The 15,421-nt window shown below is 42.3% G+C and overlaps 1 protein-coding gene across 1 annotated transcript; it reads left to right on the top strand.

The window, feature by feature from the left end:
- Positions 1 to 1,610: 1,610 nt before the first annotated feature.
- slc6a17 (solute carrier family 6 member 17) lies at positions 1,611 to 14,975 on the top strand. The gene is made up of 11 exons (XM_070909724.1): positions 1,611 to 1,911; positions 5,893 to 6,050; positions 8,170 to 8,296; positions 9,422 to 9,603; positions 10,325 to 10,435; positions 11,135 to 11,376; positions 11,476 to 11,668; positions 12,975 to 13,167; positions 13,267 to 13,426; positions 14,277 to 14,439; positions 14,613 to 14,975. Exons 1-11 carry the CDS (start codon positions 1,611 to 1,613, stop codon positions 14,973 to 14,975), a joined length of 2,193 nt encoding a protein of 730 aa, XP_070765825.1.
- The last annotated feature ends 446 nt before the right edge of the window (positions 14,976 to 15,421 follow it).

The raw sequence follows: 15,421 nt of genomic DNA, 5'->3' as shown, positions 1-15,421 counted from the left end.
ATAAGTCTAATAAACTGCCTCACGTGATGTCACTTGGGTCAGCGTCGGTCGGAGCTGAAGAAGTTTGAAAATGAATCTCCAACCAAACTGTTGGTGGCCGAGTTGTGTGGTAATGTGGGTAATGTGGGCTTTAGTGCAATACTAAATCGGTGGAGTACTCATTTAATCAGTGCGTCTATTGTTTGTCCGTTATCTACTAACTTGATCCTGATGTGTCAGGATCTGGATGGCTTACAGCCTCTGCTAAAACAATGACTGTAAAAATCCTCATTTATTCAGGAGAATCAGGCCTTCTGTAATTTCTGACACAGTAGCTCTTATACTGGGCTGTTATCCCTCAGGGGAGGCGCTACACACAGGACTATGGGATTATTAGTGGATTTTTGCAAAGGGCCTCTGGAAAGGTAACACATTCCAGAGAGCTTGGAGCGACTAAATTTCCTGACAGGTTTTCTCTTTATGAAAAAAGACAGTTAATTCAGGAGGACTGGACTACTGGACTTTTTCATCACAGCCTGATGAGCAGGCTGAAATCTTAAGACAAACTGCAGATGTTGAAGCTGCGTGATGAGAGAAAAACACAGCCACTAATAACTGATGAAACCCGTGTTTAGAGGCTTTATTTTTATTGCACTGCGTTCTCCTGAGACCAGCCGTCACACAGACAAACTGCTCACTGCTGCTCATGCTATTCACATGACTCAACTTTAGTATAATGGGCTCTGCTGTGAAATGGATTGTAATTCAATCTTTGTGTCTCATTCACCATAATGAAGTGGATTACTAAAATACCTCACTTATGGCTCTAAACTGCTGGAGTTTTACTGCCATTTTAAAATACTCCATGTACTAACTAGCTAACAGGAAAAGCAGTGCACATGACTCTCAACCAAGATGGTTAAAGTCACTTGTCTTCTGAACTGTTTTCCTGAAGGGTTGCAACTAACGATTATTTTTATTATCGCTTAAGCTGATTATTTTTTTCGATTAATTAATGAATTAATATCCAACCAGCCGTTCAAACAACAAAAATGTTTTTGTTTGATATTGTAGAAGACTTAGACAATCAGCAAATATTCACATTGGAGAAGCTGTATGAAATAAGCTGTAGGGTTTATTTTTGACTGTCTTCCAAGATGTAGAGCCAGTTCAAGGTTCATCAGAAACAAGTAGCATGTTGATGAATTCAATGTGACCTGCCTTCAGTGCCAAAACTGGATTAGCAACTGACCTTTTACTCTTTCAAACTGCTGAAACCATTTTTGATGGTGGCCATTCTCTCTCCGTTTTTACTTTCACTTTAATTCACTTAGTTTAAAGTGTTCAGTGTTGTTAGTTTCTCATCAAATCCAGATGATCAAGGAGAAACAGTTACAGAAAAGTTTGGGTCTTTACATGAGAAGTGTTGTGTTGTTATCATAACATTTTATGGTGTAGGCAGAAAAAGGACATAAATAACCTACATTTCCTGTCTGTCTCCAACCTTTTCTCTTCACAGACTTAAGAAAAAAACACAACTTTCTTCCCTTGCTGCCTCCTGATCTCCCTCCAGTCAGTCACCTCAGGCTCTTCTCCTTGCCTCCACCACCAGGAGGTCCTGTGTTGCAGCCATGCCAAAGAACACCAAGGTGACCCAGCGGGAGCACAGCAATGAGCCGGTCACTGAGTCGGTGGCTGACCTGCTGTCCCTGGAGCACCCCATGGACTATAAGAGCAGTCAGATGAGCATGGGTCTGAGTCCTGGCTCTACGGCTCCAGTGAAGGCCTTGCTACCCTCCCCTGACCCAGACGCTGAGGACGGCCGACCAGCCTGGAACAACAAGCTGGAGTACATCCTGGCCCAGGTGGGCTTCTCTGTGGGCCTGGGTAACGTCTGGAGGTTCCCCTACCTGTGCCAGAAGAACGGTGGAGGTAGGTGGATGTCTGTGTATTTTAACAGTTCAGCGTCTGAATCACAGGAACCTGAGGTTTTGTGTAGCCCAACGTGCAAAGCGTAGTAACACTTCCCTGGTTTGTAAGTCGGTTCCTAATTGGGCCACCCATAGTGAACATGTGTCCCCTCAGGGTGCTGAGTAATTGTTAACAACGAGAAATGTTGTGCTGAGTCAATGCCGTTAATGTGAATTTTCTTTTATTAGTTCTGTAAAATCCTCAATGAAATAAGCCGCCAGATGGGAGTAGTTAACTTAATAGCACGTAACGATTTTGGTTTTATCCTTTTGTTTGAGCATGGGATTTGCATTTTCCTGTCTGCAGTCTCGTCCAGGAGACTGTTCTGTGCCTGGCAACTGTTCCCTGAGACATGATCTGATCATGAGTGCCCACCGATCTCTGTGACTAGCGTGAAATTTAATGCTGCATTGCTCTATCTCTTAAATGTTCATTTGCATCACATTACAGAAAAAAAATACTTAAGCAGCTTCGACTTATTCTGCTCTTACTTCCTCTACCAGATAAAGTCAAGAAGTACTGTTCTGTATTTTCTGCCACACACACACACACACACACACACACACACACACACAGCACTAACCCTATTACTCTTCCCAGCATGTAAACATTTCACCCAAGGACAAACCAGTGTGGTGACAGTTTCAACCACCTAAAATTTTGCACTTGTCAAAACTGCCACAAAGTCTCAGCACCGTACAGATAGACTTTCAACATTATTCTGAACCATTAACCATCTGCTTTTTAGACAGAGGAGTAAATGTAGTGAGAAGATGTTACTGCTGCTGTGAAATGCTTGAACACTGCAAAATGGCTTCCACGATGTGATAAAGAAAGTCTCTTATAAAGTTTTCTTAGATGTTTCTTCATATTACCATATCATGTAAATACTTGAGTTCATCATTGGTGGATTTTGCTACGCCAGAATTTGAATCTATTCTCTGCCTCAATTTTCCTTTATTTTGATTAAAGGAATAGTTTAACATTTTAGGAAATGCACTTATTCACTTCCTTGGCGAGAGTTAGATCTGAAGATTGATGCCAATCTCTTGTGTGTACTGCAAATATGAAGCTACAGCCAGCTGCCAGTTGGCTTAGCTTAGCACAAAGACTGGAAACAGGGGGAAACTGCTAGCCTGGCCACAGCTAATTGATTTTAAGCTTTGTTTTTTGTACCAGTTAAACAAACAAGATATAACATGTTAAAGTCGAGATGAAACAGCATTTCGAGAGTATCTAGCCTCCATATGGTGACGCATTTCCAAGTGAAAGTGATGGGCAGGCGGGACATAACGTTGGGAGGAATTGATTTGAACGTTGAAAAGTGGGCGTGTCATGACCGACGTACCATGCTGTCACTAGCTAGCTAACTAGCTCTATTCTGCTAAAGTTGAAGATTGATTGATTGGTGGATGTCATGATATTATTGGTTGAAATTGGTTGGTTCGAGCTTGTGTAAGCACACATCATATTTTGTCAACAAAAAAGGAAAAAAAAATTGTTGTAAAAATACAAAGAAAATGATTTTGTGGCATACATTGTTAAATAGGTGCACAATATGAGCTTTATTTTTGTTTTTACGTTTGGACAGAGCCAGTCTTTGTTCTAAGCTAAGTTAAGCTAAGCTAAATTAAGCTAAGCTAAGTTAAGCTAAGCTAATAAGTATATTATGTCTGTAATAACAATGGATAGCAATGGAACGGCCTGCTCTGCACCTTTCTCACCATGCTCATATTGAAGTCCTGTTGATGGGGCTGCAGCCTCCTCCTCCTTGATAAATTGCATCCTGTCAACCAATTAGCCACCTAATCATGCAAGTCAGAGGGGCAGCCTCTTCAGCATTTCTCAGACTTTGTGAACTTGTGCCGTCAGCAAGATGAGGGAACATTGAGAGGTCGGGTATAATGTCTTTATTTGCTTTTCTTGCAGGTTTCTCAGCCTTATCTCTTCGGTATTATGATTTACTGGTTTGTGATGAGACGAGAGGGTGGTGATGACTAAGATGGAGGAAGTGGAAGAGTAAACACTGATTTCCTGGGCTTTCAGACAATGTTGGTTCTACCTTGTGTGGGAGGTGTGTGTAAAGAGGGTATTTGAAAAGCATGATATAACAAAGCTGAATCATATTAATCAGAGTGTGTGCGTGAACTTGTGTGTATCCCCTGCTGAATTTGGATTCAGTGGGCGGTGTTGCATTGTCTTGTCTGAGCTTGTTCCAGAGATGAGGACAAACTGTCTCTGTCTCTTGTCCATCCTTGTCCATCTCTTCCTCTTTTCTCTTGCTCTCTTGTCGTTTCTAGTCAAGCGAAGGTTTGTATTGTTGCCTTTCATCACAAAGGCTCATCTTAAAATAGAATGAACAATAATTAATCACAAAACAAAATGATGCCATACAGCCCACAACAAAATAAAACTTATGGAAACAAAAGAACATGTTGGCAGGCTTTCTTACCTCACAAATTACTATATTATTCTGTCTTACAAATGAGTAATTTAAGTAAAATTAATTTGTATTAATTACAGCTAAAACCGCTAGCGGCTCTCAGTGGCTTTAATGTTCTTTATGCTGTGACGGCAACGTGATGAAGGCATTGGCATTATGAGGAGTTTTTGTTTTTTATTTAACAATGGATTACTCCAATTTAATGCTTTAACTTTGTGTTTCTCTCATCATCAAAGCCAGGACAAACTAATATATAATGATCTCCTGTCAGACATAAAGTACACAATCTTAGGACATAGTCATGCAAATATCTCTTCTCTGAAATTAATGGAGTATGATTACCACACCTAGATGTATACAGATACACAAGGCTGAGCAAAATCAATCAGTCTTAAACAGTCTGTTGCTACTACACTGCGGGTTATTATACACCTCATTGTGCCAGTCATCAAGATCTATATCCTTGAGTCTGAGGTTTAACTGAAATTGAATGTATAATGGATTTATATCTCTATGAATGTGCTACCACATATGATAACCTACTTTCATCAAGAATATGTTTTTACAATTAGAAAATGAACAGGAATCATCCTCTGGGTGACCATGTACTGACCATGCTAGATTAAAGTGCTTGAGGAAATCAACTTCACCATCCTGTTGCTAGTAGGGCTAAAACCTCGGGTGGAGTAATTTATATATGGAATCCACACCAGTGTGGCTGAAGTGAAATATCTGTAAGGAAAAACAATAAGAGGAAAAACTGTGGAGGTAACTGCCTATCATCTCCCTGACACGTTTTGTTTTCCTCTGTTCGTCTGTGTGTCTGTTGCTCAGAATAGACATCAAAGATCAGTGAAAGCAGGCAGCAACACAGAAGTCACTTCTAACAGTCCAGATAATAATACCACTGTGTAACATGACACTGGGTCCCTGTCTTTGTTTCCTTTGTCTGCTGCTAGCTCTAATAGCCTCTCACGACGTGATCAGTATTTTTGATCGAGTCAAACGTCACAGTGATTTGTTTTTGGTCTGGAAACAGGCTGCTCCTTCCAGCTGTCCATCAGTACGAGCCCGTTCCCTCTGGCTGTGAATGGTTTTGTCACCATGGTGCCCCTTCGTGTCTTGACGTAAGCAGGAATGGACGTGACTTGTTGTCTTTGAGTGCCTTCTGCTCTCTCTCGCTCTCCATTGTCCACTCCAAAAAGAAGATGGTCACATCTGACAAAGTTGTAAATGGCAGTTGACGATGAAAAGGGATGAAAGAGAAAGTGTGGGAGGGGAAAGAGGAAGAGAAGGGAAATTAGAGAGTTGGAGGATAAAGAGATCAGAGTCCAAAAATAGAACCTGACAAAGAGAATTTATTTCTGCTGTTTTACAATGAGCTTTTGTTCGTCACTATACATGGATTTCAAACACAGAGCAAAGAAACATTCAGATTATCCAAAGTAGCTGTACACTCTGCAGTAATGCCTCTCTCCTCTGTCCCTCCACTGTCTCAGGTGCATACCTGGTGCCCTACTTTATTCTCCTCCTCCTCATCGGCATCCCCTTGTTCTTCCTGGAGCTGGCGGTGGGTCAGAGGATCAGGCGTGGCAGCATAGGGGTGTGGAACTACGTCTACCCACAGCTGGGAGGCATCGGGGTTTCCAGTCTGATGGTAAGTGCCAACATGAACTCATTAGCCAATTAAGTCATCATACTAGTCGCACTTTACAATACGGCATATTAGAGTTGCGAAGTGGGAGGAGCAATCCAATATCCTCAGTGCTGCTTAACATAGAAACACAGGACTCCCATTATAAAGGTTTACGTTAGGACCACCAGTTTCAATTATTTCAACTTTCAACCCAAGAGCCTTAGCCACCGTTGCCATGGAGAAGACTCCAGCCAGAGGCGTGAATCTGAGCGGTTGTCAATTCAAAGCGCTTTGTTGTTGCATTTGTTAACAAAACATGATAGTTGCCATAGTTGCTGAATTCAACCAAAGTTGACCCCAAAATTAAAAACAGCACTGATTTACATGTAAACTGCAGATTATAAAATGAGTTTCCTCAACAGTATAATCTTTAGCTTCCACCCGCCGTTAACAGCACACTTTTATCAAAGAACCAGATATTTTCTAATGCAGTTGTTCATATTTTGGAGGGTTTCATGTCCATCCAATCCGTAGAAGAGCTCCAACTATGAGCCAGGTAATATCGTCTATGGGACTTTTACTTTCAGAACCAGGGGCGGCCAAAATAGCTATTAACGAAGTATTTGATACATTCAAATCTTGTTAATACTAAATTGAATGCTAAATGAAACGCAAAAAGATTCAAGTCAAGTTATTAATGATGTCCAGGTCAGTGATATGATGTTATAATTCATAATTGAAACATTTTCCTGGCCAGATTGTGACCCCACATGTCGAGTGATACTGCACACACCCAAAATCTTATTGTTGAAATATCAAACACTAAAACCTCTGTAGGCTTAAATGATGGCTGTAAAATGGTTGTAGTTTCATTCACAAGGTCAGCATGAAATCACGTAAATTACAGTGTAATCCAGTGGTTTATACAGTGGAAAATGATGTGGTTTGAGACGTTTCTATGGGCATTTTGATACTTCCCCTCAATGAAAACTTCACATTGGAATCTATTGCACATGACATGAATTCAAGTCGACCACAGACGATCTCTCCTCTCCCCTGTCTCTTTAAAGTATCCGTAAAGAAACCTGTCCCATTAAACAGTTTGAGTGCCTACCTTCTGCAGGAAGGCTGATTTATTATTGACCAACAAATATTTGAATTCTTACTATTAGTGGAAAAACCCATGCCATATTTTTCCACTTTACAGTCAGCCATTAGAGACTGTAAAACAATGAACGAAGCTACAATTACAGAAGAGACACACCAAACAGAAACTCACAACCCAAAAGGTCATTTTATTTGTTTTTTATTGGCTTATCACTGATCTGTTAAGCATTAAAAATGATTGATTAATCATTAATAAACCTATTGGTGACCATTTATGATCCCTTTTATAAAATGCCATTCACATTAACGTAGTTCCATAACTGTTGTGATTACAGCAGGCTTTGAGGAAATGCAATGTGTATTTGGGACCAATAACCTGAATGTCCATGTTTTGGGGTTTGGTGTTGTATCTAACACGGTCATTTTCTCACTTTCACTTCTCGGCTCAGAGTTGGACGTGTTATGTGCAGAGACAACAAACGTGCTGTACAGCTCAGTTCACTGGGCTCCCTCTGCCTGCTCACATTACTTCCTCTTGATGATTTACAGCGAGCGGCATGCAAAGACCAGCGCCGATCACTGTCATAATCTGTCCCCATCATCTGCAGGAGTGGTGACCCAGCGTGTCCCCGTCCCATCGCCGTCATCAGCCTCAAACATAGTCAGTCAGCGGCTGAGTCGGTCAGTCTGTGATCTACTGCGTCAGTCTTTCTGATTGTTGATTTCATCAATCTAGTGCTAAAGAGGGGAGGGAGAGGCCTGGCCTGGGGCAGTGAGGCGTGTGGCAGCTCAGATGTGGCAGAGGGAGATTCAGCAGCTATAAATACCTTCTCACAGAGGACCCCAGCCCTGGCTGCTGAGAGCAAACAGCTCAATAATTTATACGCTCTCCGACTTAAGCTGTGTGCTCAGCGTCTCTGCCCTGACTCAAGAAGGGGCGTTCACCTCAACAAACTGCATGCTGTTTGTCCCCCGTGAAAGTGGTTGTTTCAGAAGTGATAAGTATTGCTGTTTTCTCTTATTTCCCCCTCAGGTTTGCGGTTTTGTGGGCCTCTACTATAATGTGATTATCGGCTGGAGCATCTTCTATTTCTTCCAGTCTTTCCAGTATCCACTGCCTTGGGCTGAATGCCCCATCCAGATAAATGGAACCCAAGCCAGTGAGTGCACAACAGTAGAGAATAGAGATGTACAACGAAAAACAAGTGCATATACAGCTTTTTATTATAAAGATGTCTACACCATGTGGTCGAAAAATGAATACTGCAGTCCTGCAAGACAATTCCATATTCAGCAAAGTATCTCAACGGATGCAGACTCACAGGCTACCCTGTGCTACGCAGGGCGGTGCTTAAAGCTGCAGAACGTGTCTTTGCATTGAAACAGCCTGCCTCGCTGTGGCTCTGCAGTCAAGCAGCAGCCTCTCTGCAGGCTAACAGAAAAGTGTTTGTGCCGTCTCTATAGCCGAGATTGGCCCTTCACTTCATCCTACGGGGCGGCTCTGTTGGCGAGGCCTGTCAGATGGTATGACCTGGCCGACAGTGTCAATACCTCGAATGGCTGTCAGCTGGTTGCCTGTGGTGGAGGCACATGCAGCTTCTGGCAGAGTGAAGGGCACGAGCTTTCATTAGCATTCGAGGGCAGGATGTCGACTCTGCTTATGATTATGAATGCAGTGGGGATGCTGTGTCCAATAGGATTTAGTTAAGCTATGTGCAACGGTGGAAAGTACAGTAACTAAGTACATTTACTCAGTACAATTATGAAGTACTACTTTGTACTGTTGTACTTTCTGCTCCACTACATTTATCTGACAGTTGCAGGTATTTACTTAGTTTGCACATTAAAGGTACTCTGGAGTTTTTGACTAGTAGAGCGATGTTTTACTGAGTGGGTCCCCACTTTGCTTGATGCACATGCACATGCAGCCGGGTGACATGATACACATTCCTGCCAATGGTTTAACACTATTCCACTGAACAACAGGAAACAGCAAACACAGGGAAGAAGAAGACTGCAAGCTAGCAAGCATGGCTGTAAACAAATGTTTAAGAGGAACCTTTCTGCATAACGTATACCTTACTTTTAAAAGGGTCATTTTGTACATTCTTCTACCACTAGCTATTTGCAAATACATTTATCTGACAGATTAAATTACAGAAATATTTCAGGTGTCCCGTAAAACATGTAACCAAATTGACCATCATTGATTTTGCATATGTGCAGACTCCACTGTCAGAGGACTCTTTATGCAACTTCCCTCCCTTTCCTCGTTACTGTTGTAGTCGTGGTGCCGGAGTGTGAGAAGAGCTCGGCCACCACTTACTTCTGGTACCGCCAGACTCTCAACATCACCAGCTCCATCGACGATACAGGCGGCCTGAACTGGAAGATGACCCTGTCCCTGCTGGTGGCTTGGATCCTGGTCTGCCTGGCTGTCATCAAGGGCATCCAGTCCTCTGGGAAGGTATGTGGTCTCCATGGTTTCAGAGCAGGGCCAGAGCCTGCAAACTGTAGAGAATCCCTCACTAAAGACTCTGTGTTAAGATGCACACAATAAATCATTTTAACAAACGCTTTAATCAATGATTCATCCATATCAAGTGTTTTACTCACTTTGCAAATGCTTTTCAGTCAAAAGCCTGTCATCAGCACTAGTCTATTTTTGGATCTCATCTATATTATGGAAGAGAGGCACATGCAACATTAATAAGCTTAAACTGTATACCAAGCAAAGCCCGGTACAGGACGCAGATGGAAAATGCTCAGTTTGGCAACAACTGCAACAACATCCTGTAATCTCGATCCAGGGAGTGAGTCATATGCCACAGCGCAACATCCAGCCCACATTTTCAATAGGAAAATACATGGATCGCCAAGGTCTGACACAGTTTTTTAAACACTAAACTTAGTAATCCAATTATCATAGTCAGTACTGCATTGATTCCCCGAAATGCTGTAGGAAGGATTTTTGACTCATCTCTCCAAAGCTCTCCACACTTGGTAAGATTTCACAAATTCAGTGCCAAGCAAACACAAAGCAGTTTTGGGATTAATTCATTGTGTGTGTGTGTGTGTGTGTGTGTGTGTGTGTCAGTTTGGTCCTCCTCCATGTGTGAGGCCTCAGAAAAGCGTGTCCATGGCAACACTGTGTAATGTACTTGACTTTCACACTCTCTCTCTCTTAGGTGATGTACTTCAGCTCTCTCTTCCCATATGTGGTGCTTTTCTGTTTCCTGGTGCGAGGTTTGCTGCTGAAGGGCGCGGTGGACGGCATCGCTCACATGTTCACCCCTAAGGTGAGAGAAAAACAGAGCAGATTTTTACCAAAAAAGGATTGTAGGACATTTTCACAATAAACATAATGTAACCGTGGTGTGTTGGAAGGCATCACTCATTCACGGACTGTTACCCAAACAGATATGTAACATGAGTGATGCAGTCTGTTGCAAGCTGTTCAGCCATGACTGGATGATGGCTTTAGCTGCTTTACCACCAAGGCCATTCAGATTGCCTCATACAAAAATGTCATTAATATCCACCATGTGTCACGTGTTGGATTGATGTCTCCCTCTAGTGGTGAATATATATAATTACATAGAAAAATGGAGACCGAATAGCATCATTACATAGAGTGAAAAAATTGCAGTTACTTTATTATTTGCTATATATCATCATGCCATGTGAAGTTACTTATTTGATATTTTTTCCAGTTTTATTTCCTATTACAAACACATGTTGCAGGACAAAGTATTGTTCACATAACTTTATTTTTAATTCCGTTGAAAGGTTTTCAAATTTGCTGAATTAAAATAATGTCCAAAACATCTTTTTCAATTTGTTATATTGGGGCAGCTGTGAAAAAAGTGTGTTATCAGTTCAAATATTTCTCTCTGGGTGATACGCAGTAGCTTCAATCAAGCGTGGAAGGAGGATAAATGACAGTAAGTATGACCTAATCTGTCACTAATCTTTGACATTTCTTCCCTTCTCTTTAGCTGGAGAAGATGTTGGAGCCGCAGGTGTGGAGAGAAGCAGCCACGCAGGTCTTCTTTGCTCTCGGTCTGGGCTTTGGAGGCGTCATCGCTTTCTCCAGCTACAACAAGCGAGACAACAACTGCCACTTTGATGCAGCGCTGGTCTCCACCATCAACTTTGTGACCTCCATCCTGGCCACTTTGGTTGTGTTTGCTGTCCTGGGTTTCAAGGCGAACGTCATGAACGAGAAGTGTGTTGTGGAGTGAGTATGTCATCCTGTAACAAATGCTACCTGACCAGTCTCTCTTTTTACTGTAAACTTTACTCACTCCTCTCCACATCTCCGATTTTCCACGTGCAGCAATGCAGAGAAGATCCTGGGCTTCTTAAACACAGGTGTGCTGAGCAGAGAGCTCATCCCTCCTCACATCAACTTCTCCCACCTGTCCACAGAGGACTACGCGGAGATGTACAGCGTCATCAAGACGGTGAAGGAGGACGGCTTCGGCCAGCTGGGCCTGGACGCCTGCATGCTGGAGGATGAGCTCAACAAGGTCAGAGGGGAGTTCACAAGCTGAAATCAGAATGTGATTGTTGAGTATTTCTGAATAATCAGAGGTGTGTTTAGCTATCAAGATGTAGTTGAAGTCATGATACCTAATACTGTATATAAAATAAACCCAGAGAAAGTAAAAAATATGATGTGTTTCCTCTAGAGCTGCAAAGATTAGTCGGTTTATCAATTAAACAAACAATCAATTTGACAATCGATGAATTGCAAAAAGGCCATAAGAAGTTCCAGTTTCTCAAATGTGAGAATTTAATGCTTTTCTTTGTCATATGTGATGAAATAAAATGTCTTTGGGTGTTAAACTGTTGGTCAGATAAAACAAACACCAATCACTTCAAATTCTAATGACCATGTTTCACTATCTTTTGAAATTTGATATAATAAACTATTAATCGATTCTTTGAGAAAGTAATCAGCAGACAAATCAATAATGAAAATAATCGTTTTTTAAATATTTCCTTTACCGAGTGTTATTTTCTATAGCAGGCCATCTCTTAGTGTATTATTGCATCTGTTCCAGAAGCTGTGTTCAAATCATCATTCAGTTTTTTGGCTTTTTTATATAGTTACTTTAACCACTTTAAGCTTAAACACCAGAAACATAAAGCAAATGCACTAGCTTGATTTAAGAGCCCCATCAGTGAGTAGAAAACTAAAACTACAGGGTCAAGATATAACGAGTCATTTTCACAATCCACATTTTCCTTTTTCCAAACACAGTGATACTGTTTGTTGTCATTATTTAAACCACTCCCTATAGTTCACACAGGGTCAATCAGTCAACGGTGGATGTTTTCCAAACTAATATCTTGGACTGAAAAGTGATCTTGTGAGACTTAGTCTGGGGGCTATAGTTTATGACACCCAGTTCTTAATAGATATCCCTATTATCTCCAGTTTACAAATGTTTTTGATCACATCTTGAAATATAAACAAAGCTTATCCTTTTCTGTTTAGTCTTTAGTGTTGTTAATGCTTTTCAGAGAACTTCTTACTACAAAGGTCATTTAGATTTCACGGGAATGTTGTCAAGGCGGTGTGATCGTCAGTCATACATTTATTGTTTTTTTGCCTGTTGTGTTGGAATTTTAAGCATAGTCTACTACAGTACTAACCCGCTCATTTAAAGTGTCTCTGGATGAGTGCATCGCCTTAAATGGCTGCACTATAATTAATGAACCCTGAAATGGAAGTTAAGTTTAGGATCATTCATTTCCAAGCAGCACATTAGCCACCATTAGCCACCTTTGACCAGTGTAACCCTCCACGTCCTTCTCTCCATCCTCCAGGCGGTTCAGGGCACTGGCCTGGCGTTCATCGCCTTCACAGAGGCCATGACACATTTCCCTGCCAGTCCCTTCTGGTCCGTCATGTTCTTCTTCATGCTGATCAACTTGGGTCTGGGAAGCATGATCGGCACCATGACCGGCATCACCACGCCCATACTGGACACTTTCAAGATCCGCAAAGAGATCTTGTGTGGTGAGCTAACCGTCTTCACTCTGGTTATCAAACTCAAATCTCTTGTACGTGATGACATTAAAGTGTTTGTGATTGGATTTGTCTTCTCCTCTTTCTCAGTGGCTTGCTGTGTCATAGCCTTCCTGTTAGGCCTGCTGTTTGTGCAGCGTTCAGGGAACTACTTTGTCACCATGTTTGATGACTACTCAGCTGGTTTGCCGCTCACTGTGGTGGTGATCCTGGAGAACATCTCTGTAGCCTGGATCTACGGCACTAAGAGGTAACTCTGCTGGATATGCAGACTGAAGCCATATTTGAACAGAATTAGTTTTCAGGCAGCACGTTTAATACCAGTAGACATTTGCAATGTCTGATCTATTTGTGAAGAGAGCTTTGTGATCAGTTTGAAAACCAGCCTTATACTAATCACCAAAAGTCAAAATAACTTAAGCCACGCTAGCCCCTCAATTTTAATTTGTCCAATACTTTTATGTTCAAATATCTGCTAAACTAATGACGTTCCCATCAGCCTGAGCTGTACTGCACTGTTAGCATCGTTCAGCAACACAGAGAAGCTAACACGCTAAACTAAAATGGTGATCAGTCTTAACATTTCCTGCTAAATATCAGCATGTTAACTTGTGTTAGCATGCTGATATCTGCATTTAGCTCAAAACAACGCCTCACAGAGCCTCTAGCATGGCTGTAGACTCCTGGGACCCAAAATCACCTCCTATTTACTATATGGTGTACGATTCTTATCTTATTTTTACTTTTATTCTTATTCCTATTTTAGCTTTTATATTCTACTTATTTGTTATCAAAACAATAGCACCTTCAGACCACAGCAAATTCCTTGTAATGTATGTTACTTGGCAATAAACAGTTTCTGATTCTGATCTGATTCTGATTTACTATCCGCCATTTAATTTGAGCATCTGATTTCTGAGTGCAAATCTATGCTTTATATAGTGCACTCAAAAGTCTAGGGCTTGTACGCTACAATCCCACAATGCAATGCTCCATATTTTATAGATGTGAAAATTACAATTTTTTGCGATGACGCAAAATTATAATGATTCAAAATATAAATTTTAGTTTTTTTCTTTCTTTGTTTCCCTTCCTCACAGGTTCATGCAGGACCTGGAGGACATGCTTGGTTTCAGGCCGTACTCCTTCTATTACTACATGTGGAGGTACGTGTCACCAGCTGTCCTGGTGGTGCTTATCATCGCCACCGTCATCGAGATGGCCATCAGTCCTGCAGGATACAACGCCTGGGTGGAGGCTGAGGTCAGTGTTCAGTTTCAAGTACAAAAAGAAAGAAAGAGAGTGAGAAAGGAGATAAACAAAGTGATAGCTCAACCAGACTTGCATCATTATTCCATAAATGCCCTTCTCCACTTTCCCCTCTTTTTATGCCTCTTTGTCTTCATCATCTTCCCTCTGCACTCTTTCTTTGCCAGGGCGCAGAGCGTTTCCATAGCTACCCTCCCTGGGCTTTAGCCATGGCCTACTCCCTCATCGTGGTGGCCATGCTGCCTTTACCCATCGTCTTCATCGCCCGCCACTTCAACTTGGTCTCTGACGGCTCCAACAAGCTGTCCGTCTCCTACCGTAAAGGCATGATGAAGGACATCTCCAACCTCGAAGAGCAGGACGAACAGCGCTTCATCCTCAGCAAGAACCCCAGCGAGGCTCCGTCCCCGATGCCCGCCCACCGCGCTTACCTGGGCCCCGGCGGAACCCAGGAGATGACCAACACCAACTACGGCACCAGCACCAAGACGGGCTACCAGAACATCGGCTCGCCCGAGTCTGAGCTATGATCCACTGAGCTCATAGATCCTCCCGCACGTTAAACCCCGGCCCTGCTTGGAAAGAGGGAGACAGAGTAAGAAAGGGAGGAACAGAGGATGTCGAGAGGGAGAGAAAATCCACTGCCGGTTGTTGCAGCGTTCATCACACCTTAACCCCCAGAGCTGAATCCCTCTATCCCATCTTTCCTGCTCCGTCGCTCCTTACCTGTGGTTCTTCCCCTCTTCCCCACCATAGGATCCGTGCTGCTAACTGCCCGTCAATCCCAGCTGTGATGACGGGATCACGGGAATGTGAGTCCCACCAGATATGATGACCTTTTCCATCTGTTAATGTATTACAGGGGCAGAGAGAGAGGGACAGAGATGGAAACAGAGGGATGAATGAAGCTTAGAAAGGTCCACTGAGGGCTTAGATACAGGCTTTGTTTTGTAATGAGCTCTGGCTGAGGTTAAGG

Source organism: Enoplosus armatus, chromosome 8 (assembly GCF_043641665.1).
Source record: "Enoplosus armatus isolate fEnoArm2 chromosome 8, fEnoArm2.hap1, whole genome shotgun sequence".
In the NCBI taxonomy this organism is placed as follows: domain Eukaryota; kingdom Metazoa; phylum Chordata; class Actinopteri; order Centrarchiformes; family Enoplosidae; genus Enoplosus; species Enoplosus armatus.
Note: the sequence above shows the minus strand (reverse complement) of the source record. Positions and strands in the feature narration are given on the sequence as shown.

Coding starts and splice junctions, on each gene's coding strand:
- slc6a17 (XM_070909724.1), top strand. CDS start 1,611: ATGCCAAAGAACACCAAGGTGACCCAGCGGGAGCACAGCAATGAGCCG. Junction 1,912..5,892: donor GTGCCAGAAGAACGGTGGAG/GTAGGTGGATGT, acceptor CCACTGTCTCAG/GTGCATACCTGGTGCCCTAC. Junction 13,427..14,276: donor TGGATCTACGGCACTAAGAG/GTAACTCTGCTG, acceptor CCTTCCTCACAG/GTTCATGCAGGACCTGGAGG.